Raw genomic sequence first — 12,104 nt, forward strand, 5'->3', positions numbered from 1 at the left:
TGCTCTCGGGCACTGGCCGCCCGCGGTTGCTCCTGTCCCCCCAGCCGCTCCAACCGGCTCCAATGCTCACGGGCACTGGCCGCTCGCTGCTGCTCCTGAAGCCGCTCCAACCGGCCCCAATGCTCACGGGCACTGGCCGCTCGCGGTTGTTCAAAGTCGGACTCATCGGAGTCAACGACTCTGTCTGTTTTTTGCTTCGCTTTACCGCCCGGCCGTGGTGTTGATTTGGCCAGTGCGGGAGCGAAGTCGGGCACAGCTGTTCCCATTACGGGAGATTGGTGTGCCGTTGGCTGCTGCTGGCTGCCCGCAACTCCGCGGTTCTCCCCCCGCCAGCTTTTTCGCAGCCTTCTTGTTTCTCGTGGATCTGTCCATGCCTCCACCTGTAAAGTAAGTGGAAAGAACGCAGAGTCTCCTTACCTGCTGTTCCCGGCTTTTAAATTCTGCCGCTAAGGGGAACGTCGTTCCCCCTGCTGTGACTCGTTGCAATGCGTGTAGCGATATGACACGCATGCGTCCTAGCGGGGTTCTTCTTCACGTAGTCACTCACGTGACTCCGAAGTAAAATGGAGGAGGAGAGGGAACAACTTATTTCAAGGATGTAAGGGAGATGAAAACAGATACCAAAAAATGTATTAAATCATGTATAAAATCATGAGAGGAATAGATCGGGTAGATGCAGAGTCTCTTGCCCAAAGTTGGTGAATCGAGGACCAGAGGCTATAGGTTCAAGGTGAAGGGGAAAAGATTTAATAGGAATCTGAGGGATAACCTTTTCACACAAAGGGTGGTGGGTGAATGGAACAAGCTGCCAGAGGAGGTAGTTGAGGCAAGGACTATCCCAACATTTAAGAAACAGTTAGACAGGTACATGGATAGGACAGGTTTGGAGGGATATGGAACACGCACGGGCAGGTGGGACTAATGTTGTCAGGACATCTTGGCTGGAGTGGGCAAGTTGGGCCAAAGGGACTGTTTCCACGGTGTATCTCTCTTTGACACAAAAGGTGATGCCATTGACAGAACAGGTCACCATGTTGGTGGCAGTAGGGAAGTAGTTTGGGGAGGGAACTGTTTCTGTTGCAAACAAGCAACAGTATTTTAAAACTGCTCGGTCTCCATCCATTCTTGGTTGTATAAAAGCAGCGTCGACTCGGCAAAGTGGATTAGGAGGCAAGTCCAGCAGTGTGGTTCCTTGAATGTTTCAGAATGCCATGTGAAAACACATAGTCCAAAAGGTCAGTGTTACCTGGTTAGAGTAGTAGGATCAGAGCAGAAGATCCTGACCTCCTATTGTCTTGCTTCTACATTTGTCTTTCACAGTTTGAACCTGACATCAGTCATGGGGAAAGTGTGCTGTATGATGCTATGAGAAGCAGTGGATGTGGTGCATTCGAACTTTCAGAAGATCTCGCAAAAGAAATTAATATACAATATTACAGCGTGTGGGATTGGGGATATCAATACTGGCGTGGGAAACTGGTTTATAGACGGGAAACTGAAGTAGGAATATACAGGCCACTTTCCGGGTAGCAGGCGATTCACTCCAAATGTGCCCATCGACTGCTGAAAAGGTGCCTGAATATTAATCATCATTGATTATTGACAAAACAGGCCTGGACTGTGTCCCCCTTTCTGCGACCGATGGAGCCTGCAAATATTCACTTGTCACCTGAAGAACGTTCACATGTACGGCGCATCAGTGACCTGTTGTCACCCATGCGACAGTCAGGGGTGATGAGAAATTTCAAAGCAAGAGAGCAAATAATCTGGAAATGAAATGCTTCATACTAAATGACTTGTTTGATTTGTGGAAACAAATGTGTACATACCATTGGTTTCTCTTTCTTGATGGCTTTAACTTGTTGACATTCTTCGCGCTTTGAGGTAGCGTTGTTCAGCTCAGCCTGCTGATGTCCAGGTGATTTGGACTGGGAGTTATTGGCTGAATCCCTGGGTGCTGGAGGTCTTGGGTGAATATCTCCACGTTGTTTCTTTGTAATGTGAGCCTCTGGGCCATGAACTGTCTTAACGTGTTTTCGTAGGGAACTGGGATCAGTGTAGCGCTTTGTGCAGCCAGGTATTTTACAGACGTAAGGTTTCTATAAAACAATAATGAACATCAAGAGAATTAGAAGAATAATTTCCAACAAGTAGACAAAGAAACAAATGGAATATTGTGACATTTCTTTCATGATTGGACTTTTCAGATCTGATTTCAAAAGGACACAAAGTGCATGAGTAACTAAGTGGGTCAGTCAGCACCTTTGGAGAAAAGAAATAGGTGACGTTTTGGGTTGAGACCCTGTCTGAAGAAGGGTCTCGACTCGAAAAATCACCTATCCCCTTTCTCCAGAGATGCTGTCTGACCCGCTGAGTTACTCCAGCTTTTTGTGTCTATCTCCGGGCCTGGAATGCTGCATTGAAGAGCATCCTGGATGATGAGAGAAATTGAGGCTCTGGTTATGAAAAAGGAGGAGGCATGGGTCAATAGGCAACTGGGATCAGATGTGTCTCTGGAGAGGTTTAGGAGATTGAGGAGAATACACAAGAGGGAAATCAGGAGGGTAAAAAGGGAGCATGAGGTAGCTCTGGTATATTAAGGGAAAAGTAACTGGAGAGATAGTAAGCCCCCTCAGAAACCAAAGTAATTATCTATGTCCTAGTTATAGAGTGATACAACATGGAAACAGGCCCTTCAGCCCAAGGTCCACACCGGCCAACAAGTCCCAGCTACACAAGTCCCACCTGCCCGCATTTGGCCCGTATCCCTCCAAACCTGTCCTATCCATGTGCCTGTCTAACTGTTTCTTAAACGTTGGAATAGTCCCTGCCTCAACTACCTCCTCTCCTCTGTGTGAAAAAGTTACTCCTCAGATTCCCATTAACTTTTTTCCGCTTAAACCTATGTCCTCTTGACCTCGATTCACCTACCTTGGGCAAGAGACTCTGTACAGCTACCTGAGCTATTTCTCTCATGCTTTTTTACACCACTGTAAGATCACCCCTCGTCCTCCTGCGCTCCAAGGATTAAAGTCCCAGCTTACTCAACCTCTCCCTATCGCTCAGACACTCTAGACCTGGTAACATCCTCGTAAATCTTCTCTGTACCCTTTCCAGCTTGAAATGTGGTGAGCTGCAGGAGACCAACAAGGACCTTAATGAATATTTCTCCCCTGTTTTCAGACATGAAGATCAGGGAACCATGTGAATCATTGTTAGATAGGTCAGGTCAGGAGGAGTTCTCCCCGCCACAGATACCATGTGATCCCGTGCTACCTGCTCCATGGTCGAATAGTCGGTGACTAAACCCCCAGCAGAACCAAAAACAAGACCTGTCAAAAGGCGGATGAGCTTCTAGCGAGCACAACGGCCATCCACACTTCGGTAGAAGTTGCGATCACTGTCGTACATAACATTGTAAGGAATGACGATGTTTGCACATTCTTCCTGGGACCACATGGCTTCCTTGTGGTGCTCCAGTTTCCTCTCATGTCCCAAAATCGTTTAAAGTGGTCACTGAAAATTGCCCCTAGTGTGTGGGTCAGTAGCAGAATCTGAGGGAGAGTTGATGGGAATGTAGGATTATTGTAGGACTCGTGCAAATGGGTGCACACTCAGCATAACTATTACCTTCATGATAAAATCATATTATCTTATCATGATCAGAAGCTTACTGATTGCAAATTCACAACCATGCCATCTCTTTGAGGCAGGCTGATTGATGAAAGGTGCTACAAACCACCAAGTCCTTCTGAAACAGAAACTTGTTTCTATGGTGTTTCTTATCACATCCCCAAAAGGGGTGGGAGATTGCAGCCTTCGCGTGGTCCACCCTGTTTCGATTAATGGAATCAACCCGACATGCACAAACAAAAGATCAAATAGAACAAGTTGACCTACTACTTTAGGCTGTGCACGCCATACGCAAGAAGAAGAAGACATCCCCAAAAAATAATGTGCAAATATAATGTGGAGAAACATGAAAGGCAGATAAAAGCATATGACATTCCTATATATATTAAACTACATCTGTGAGTAATTAGTTGTATTTAACACATTAGAAACACTTCCAGTTGCACTTTAAATTAAGCCTTTGCATCTTTCATTTTAACTGAAAACTAGGCTTTGCATCAATGCGTCATTTGAAATGTTGCACATATTAAACTGCAGCAATTCATCTGCTCTATGCAGGAAAGTCATCTCAAACGATGGGCTCAAGTGAGCCTTGAACTTCAAATTTTCACATAGAGCCATGAGCATAAAGAACTTGATCAAGGCATACAAAGCAAAAGGGAATCCATTGGTTTCTTCTTAATATTGCTTTGACCAAGGGTAAACATCAGATTTAGGAGCAGGAATGGGTCTTACATCCTCTCAAGTTCGCTCAGCCATCCAACAAGTCCATGGGTGATGTGATCTTGGCTTCAACTCCATTCTCCCACCCGTTCCCCTTTGACCTTCCCACTTCACCACAGTCTATATCAAAGATCCTATTGCAAACAAGATAGATCACTCGACGAATAACACATAGTACGGTCATGGGCAGATTCATGGGTAATCTTTGGCCCTTTTCCGTAACCAGCTTCCGTCTCCGCACCAAAGATCCCATAGAGGAGCAAAGATAATTAGTGCGGAGACGGAAGCCAGTTACGGAAACATCCTCGTAAAAATAAAAGTTCTTTGGTAAAAATCCTCTCCTCATTTTCAGAATTATAATTTATTAACACAAACTGTTCCCCCGCAACATTGATTACACTGCGAGTCGGGTCGGGTAGGGTTACTGAAATGGATTAGAAAAGGCCAACGTTCCGCTCCGTTGCATACTACACGTCAGCCCATTGCATTTAGAAGGAGTGGTCTATCTTGCTCCGCTATAGGATCTTCGGTCTATATGCTCTGTGACTTACCCTCCACAGCTCCCCTGAGAATTCCAAAACGCCATGAATCTGAGAGAAGAAATTCCTAGTCTTAAATTCCGAGACTATGCTCCCCTATCATTATATCATATTGTTGTAATGCCAATTGACCCAATGTTGCCTTGCGTTATATGTAATTATGCATAATAAAATAGACTATCCAGCTTTAAATGGAGAAAAATATGTTTAAAACAGATTCACTGAATCAGTACTGTAATAAACTGATCAACATGCACCAAATCAGCAGCGCATGCCGGAAAACAGCTTACCTCATTAGAGTGAGTTCTGTTCTGGTGCTTTGCCCGATCGGATGCATTAGAGAACGCTTTGTTACAGCCCTCATGCTCACAGACGTACGGTTTTTCTCCAGTGTGAGACCGCAGGTGTGTTTTCAAGTTTTCTAGTCTGGAGTAGGCCTTTGCACAGCCTTCAAACTATACAAAACAAATTAGCTGCACATTACTTGCAATTATTTAACTCTCTTAATGTTACCGATGGAAGAAGCAAATATAACTATTCATTTACCATACATTGAATTATTGAATTCTGGGTTTGGCCATGAAGAAGATGCAGTACCAATAACCTAACAATTATTTCTAATAAGAACATTACATGTGCACTTTAAATAATAACTTGTTTGTTTTTTTTTTTATGTCACTAGGCTATAGAATTTTGCATTTTTGCAGAGGTCAAGCAGATCCCATGGAAGAACCTACTTGTTTCATTTTTCTGTGTAGAATTCACTTGTGATAGATGGGAGCCAGGATGATTAAGAATGCCTGCTTCGTGATCATGTTATTGTACCATACCTGGAACAGCTCCAAAATTTGTGTGCCTCATCTATTGAAGCAGGGTTCACTGCAGTGATCACTGGGAATGAATGTACTGTGCAGTCAAAATGATGCTTTGACAGTTTGGACATCTTGCTTAGCAAACCTTTACTGGGATTCTTTGTGAATGGTGCAAGCCAACATTTTCCCCAATTGGGGCATTTATCTTTACTGTCCAGTCAGGACATATGATTTGAGAAATAGAACATGCACTAATCAAGTATCTCTTAGCTCCATTTGATGCAAAGGAGATTTAGTTAAGTTTAGTTTAGAGATACAGCATGGAAACAAGCCCTTCGGCCCACCGAGTCCACCCCGACCAGCACACTAACACTACCCTACACACACTAGGGACAATTTATACATTTACACCAAGCCAATTAACCTACAAACCTGTACGTCTTTGGAGTTTGAGAGGAAACCGAAGATCTCGGAGAAAACCCACGCAGGTCACAGGGAGAACGTACAAACTCTGTACAGACAGCACCCGTGGTCAGGATCGAACCCGGGTCTCTGGCACCATAAGGCAGTAGCTCTACCGCTGCACCACTGTGCCGCCCTGGTCTGGAGATGTTAATTTAGAAAATGGATTTTCAGCCCTTTTTGGTGCATTAATTGGACAACACTTTACCCAAATGCCAAATCAAATGTCTTTAAAAATAGAAAGCACCGAATTAGGACATTGTCATTTTAAGAAATATTAAAGCATCACCTAAGGGATGCAGGAAGCAGCTGCTGTGCCACTTACTTGCTGATTCACTGGAAGTATGTCAGTAGTCTTAATATGCTGACATTTACATCAGTATGTAATGAATGGATGCTGAATATCTCAATGATGTCAGTGCATGAATGAAAAGTGACAGGGCAATTATATTGCATTCGGATGAATCATGACAAGAGGTGTTGAATCTGATTTCCTGATGCGCGTTGTACATTAATAGGAAAATAACACAAAGTAACCTTCAAAGCATTTACATAGCAAATGTTGGCATGATTTGCAAATGAGTAACATTTTTGAATGGCTATGTTTTACAGAGCGGAATAGAGATATACCTACAACGTGGCTGACAGTTGCTTTCAATCCTAAAATCTAGAGTAGGTCTTGGTTATAAATGAGCTGACATGGTGCTTATGACATGATGTATTAACAAAAAAACCCTGTTGGCAATGGAGCTTGTGAAAGCTGTGACTCCTTGAGTGGCATATGTGTACATAAATGACTGAATGTCTGCATTTCTCCACTTGGTTCGGCCAAGTTTTGGAAAATGAAGAAGATTAGACAGTAGGCAATTCTTCTTATCCCAGAAAATGACATATCAATGGAATATATTGTCTGCTTGTGCGGTGAATTGCAGATTTATTGTCTACTTTGGAATGAGAATAAGCTGGCTACTTGCTGGGCAAGAAACAACTTAGAAAATGTTGCTCCCTGTCTAGTAAGGCATTTACTTACTGCTTGAGAAACTTTCCGGGACAGTCATAACAAATTCCGCCCCACTTGGAACTCTGTCAGTCCCAGTCAATGTGAAGGAAGTTAAAACCATTTGCTATTACAATGTTATTATCCCTAACTTGTCAGATATTTCCCCACATATTGATCCTCTAATTCCCATTGACTATTGGGAGGCCTGTAATACCATCCCATCAAAGTGATTACACTGTCTTATTTCTACTTTCACCAAATGGTCTCGCTGGATGCACCTCTTGGAATATCCTCCCTAAGGTTTGTTTTGGGTACAATTACTGAATAGATAACTATCCATCCCTATTCAATGATAGAATCAAGCTGGCTTACCTTATCGGGTAAAGCAAAGGGATCAATATTCATCTTTGGAGAACTATACTGGATCCAAAGTCAATGGAACTCAATTTTAATGTGGAGTATAACATGTGGGACAAATTGAATTCACCTAATTGCTGTCTACAGTCATTTCTCCATCATAGCTCTAAAGTAATGGAAGGTGCCATGCACTTTGCTACCAGGCAGCGCATACTCATAAATAATCTCCTCGCTGATGCCCAGTTAGGGCCTCATCAAGGACACTCCATTCACAAAGATAGGCTGGAGCAACTCAACGGGACTGGCAGCAACTCTGGAGAACATGGATAGAAGACGTTTCAGGTCAGAAGCTGCCTGATCCACTAAGTTATTCAAGCATTTTGTGTCTATCTTTGGTATAAACCGACATGCTTTAAAGTGTGTTTTTTGTGTTTCTTTGTGTGTTTTGTGTGGGGGGTGGTGTAGGGGGGCAAGGGGCAAACCGCTTTGGTCGCCTCCTCCATGGAGAAGCGACTTTTTCCAGGTTGCCTCCCCCGTGGCCTAACAACAAGGATCGGCGCGGCCTTTCCCGGAGACGCGCCCCGGGGCTCCAGCGGCGGGCGCAGCGTGGACTCTTGGCGTGGAGCGGGCGAGCCCTCGCTGGGGCTCGCTGGAGCGCTCCGTTTCACTGGCCCGCGGCAGCCGGCAGCCTGAAGCCGCGGTCTGCAGAGCTCATGCTGGCGCGGCGTCCGCAGCCCGGGATCCCTCGTGGGGGACCCGGGAGAAGAAGAAGCTTCCGCCGCCGGCCCGCAGCCAACTTCTACCGCGGACCCAGCGTGGACTTACCATCACCCCTAGAGGGGAGCTTCGACCGCCGGCCCTGCGGTCTGCCGTGCTTCTGGCTGCGGCGCGAATTTTAAATCTTCGACCGCCGGCCTGCGGCCTACACCATCCTGAAGCCGCGGTCTCCGGTGGGGAAGATCCTGGACTGACTCTGGACTCTGGTCCCGACCACGGGGGGAAATGGAGGAGGACTGGCCAAATTTTGTGCCTTCCACCACAGTGATGAATGCTGTGGTGGATGTTTGTGTTAAATATTTATTGTGTATTGTGTGTTCTTTCTCATTGTATCGCAGCTGACATATTCATTTCACTTGCACTTTATGTGCAATGTGACAAATAAACCCGTATTGTATTGTACATCTGCAGTTCCTTTTTATTACACTCCATTCACAGATTTGGTCCGGCTTGACAAAACAAGACGTGAAGATGATTTTGATAGGCATTGAATCAAGGCAGCATTTGTCAGCTCTGACATCCAACCACCCTGGTAAGACTAGTCAATGAGGATCAAAAGAAAAAAAAGTCATGTCGGTTGCAAAGAATGATGGGTGTGGTTGTTGGAATCAATCTTTCAGTTCCAGGACATTGTGACAGGCGTTTCTAGAAACAGTGTCTAGGACCCAATCAATTTCCGACTACGGGTGCTGCCAGAAGGTCATAAGGTCATAAGGAATAGGTGTAGAATTAGGCCATTCGGCCCATCAAATCTACTCCGCCACTCTATCATGGCCGATCTATCTCTCCCTCCTAAACCCATTCTCCTGTCTTCTCCCCATAACCTCTGACAACCGTACCAATCAAGTACTGATTACTACTCTGTACTGTCTGTATGGAGTTTGTATGTTTAGTTCAGTTTAATTTAGAGATACAGCGCGGAAACAGACCCTTCGGCCCACCGAGTCCGCGCCGACCAGCGATCCCCGCATATTAACACTGTCCGACACACACTATGGATAATTTACACTTATTCCAAGCCAATTAACCTACAAACCTGTAGATCTTTGGAGTGTGGGAGGAAACCGGCGATCTCGGAGAAAACCCCCGTGGTCACAGGGAGAACGTACAACCCCCTTTCAGACAGCACCCATAGTTGGGATCGAACCCGGGTCTCCAGAGAGCTTCTCCAAGAGCTTCAGTTTCCTCCCACACTCCAAAGACGTACAGGTACGTATGTTAATTGGTTTTGTATAAATGTAAAACTGTCCCTGATGAGTGTTAATGTGCAGGGGTCGCTGGTCGGTGCGGACTCGATGGGCCGAAGGGCCCGTTTCTGCGTTGTATCTCTAAACTAAACTAAATAAACTAAAATTTCAGATAACCTGCACCCCTCTCTATCCCTTTCACTCTCCTTTTGAACTACACAGTATGGCACAAAATCCTTGTAGGAGTATCTACATATTCTTTCAAGAAACCCTCCAGGATGCACGCAACTAATTCTGCCCCATTTAAGCTTCTGGTATATCCTACACCCACTAGGGACAATTTTTACATTTAAGAAGCCAATTAACTTACAAACCTGTACGTCTTTGGAGTGTGGGTGGAAACCAAATATCTTGGAGAAAACCCACGCAGGTCACGGGGAGAACGTACAATGTACAGACAGCACCCATAGTCGGGATCGATCCCGGGTCTCTAGCGCTGCATACGCTGTACGGCAGCAACTCTACCTTTACGTCACCGTGACCGCCCTCAGTTGGTACAATTGAGAGTATTGAGGAAAGTTGTGAAATGATACGGTAAGATATAGATCAGTCAGAAAATTGGCAAGAGAAATGGCAGATAGAGTTTAATTCTGACAAATGTGAGGTGTTGCATTTTAGGAGGCCAAAGCAAGAGGAGAGTATACGTTAAAATGCAGTGTCCTGAGGAACATTCATGTACAGAGGGATCTTGGATTGCAAGTCCATACATCCTTGAAAGTGAATTAAGGAGGTTAAGTAAGTGTCGGGGCTTGTTTGCCTTCATTGGTCAGGATATTAAGTATTAAAGTTGTAAAGTTGAGGAGCGTCTGTAGAAGGATCTCGACCTGAAACGTCACCCATTCCTTCTCTCCAGAGATGCTGCCTGTCCCGCTGAGTTACTCCAGCATTTTGTGCCTAAGTTGAGGGGCATGTTTGCCTTCATTGGTCAGGATGTTGTATCGTCATGTTGAAGCTGTGTAAGACTTTATTTGGGCCACATTTAGAGTATGGTGAGCAGTTCTAGTCTCTACACTATAGGAAGGATGTGGGGATTATGGAAAGGGTGAACAAATTGTGAGAGGCATCGACAGGTAGATAATCAGGCTTTACCTTGCACTAAACATTATTCCCTTATCATGTATCTATACACCGTAATGGCTTGATTGCAGTCCAAGCAACATGAGCCTCATACCATTATTAAAGTTTAGTTTATTGTCACGTGTACCGATGTACAGTGAAAAGCTTTTGTTGCGTGCTATTCGGTCAGCAGAAAGACAATACATGATTACAATCGAGCCATTATAGTATATAGATACATGACAAGGGAATAACGTTTAGTGCAAGGTAAAGCCAGCAATCAGTCCAATCAACGATAGTCCAAGGGTCAACAATGAGGTAGATAGTAGTTCAGGTATGCTCTCTGGTTATGGTAGGATGATTCAGTTGCCTGATAACTCCCCTGTCACAGCTGCTTCTGTAATTCCCCTGCCACACACTGTTTTTATTTATTTCTAATTTATGAAAAATGTAGGCTATTGACAATTCTCAGAACCCTTTTGTAACATGACAACTGCCTGCATTGCAACACTGACCATAATTCATAATAAATCAACTCATTTTGAAGAACGTGGGATGCGTTAAATGCATGAATAATAAATAAATTCATTTTTTTATCTGCATAATTTTGGGAATAGCTCCACATTTTTGAAAATAATATTTTGCTGAGTTAATCTCTGTAATTTTCAGTTGTATTTAGTAAAATAGTTGTCTCTCATTTGTGCATTTGCACTACTGTGGAACCAATGTGGTATTAGCCACAAAGAAGAAAATTTGAGCAATCTTAATTCTCGGTCATGCCAGAATATACAAGGCACACTATGATAAGTGGAAAACTTTACTGAAGGATTCAGCAATAACAGTCGATAGCATAATGTGGCGTATTTACTTAAAGTATTCCATTTGACAAGCTCCATGTCAATGCATAGATTTAAAAGTCTCTACAATGAGTAATGGCATTGGATTGGCAGCATTCACTCCAAAAGCTGCATTGCTAAGTAGTCAACAGACGACATCACCGTAGTGGACTGGATATCAAATAATGATAAGATGGAGTACAGGAAGGAGATTGAGAACCTCGTAACCTGGTGCCAAGACAACAACCTCTCCCTCAATGTCAGCAACACAAGGGAGTTTGTGATGACTTCAGGAAGTGAAGCAGTGCACACACCCCAGTATACTTTGATGGCACCAAAGTAGAGATGGTCATAAACTTCATTCTTAGGATTAAATAGCACCAGCAATTTGTCCTGGACCAGCCACGTCGAAGCAATGGCCAAGCAAGCACATTGACACCTCTACTTCCTTAGGAGGCTTAGGATGTTGGACATGTCCCCAAAAACCCTCACCAACTTCTACAGATGCACCGTAGAAAGCATTTTACCAGAATGCATCACAGCATGGTTTGGGAACAGCTCCGGCAAGAAATTACAGAGAATTGTGCACGCAGCCCAGACTATTAAGAAAAAACAACTTCCGTTCTATAGACTCCATCTGGACTTCATGCTGCCTCAGCAAG

The 12,104-nt window shown here is 44.3% G+C and overlaps 1 protein-coding gene across 2 annotated transcripts in view; it reads right to left on the reverse strand.

Moving 5' to 3' along the window:
• Nucleotides 1-12,104, reverse strand: part of gli3 (GLI family zinc finger 3) — a 380,662-nt gene that overhangs the window by 15,308 nt on the left and 353,250 nt on the right. For both annotated transcript variants that reach the window (XM_033019985.1, XM_033019986.1), the window contains exons 12-13: nucleotides 5,186-5,350; nucleotides 1,830-2,099 (exon numbers count right to left, since the gene is read on the reverse strand). In XM_033019985.1, coding sequence (XP_032875876.1) covers nucleotides 1,830-2,099; nucleotides 5,186-5,350 — 435 coding nt within the window. The remainder of the gene's footprint in view (nucleotides 1-1,829; nucleotides 2,100-5,185; nucleotides 5,351-12,104) is intronic.

Source organism: Amblyraja radiata, chromosome 4 (genome assembly GCF_010909765.2).
Source record: "Amblyraja radiata isolate CabotCenter1 chromosome 4, sAmbRad1.1.pri, whole genome shotgun sequence".
NCBI classification, from domain to species: Eukaryota; Metazoa; Chordata; class Chondrichthyes; order Rajiformes; family Rajidae; genus Amblyraja; species Amblyraja radiata.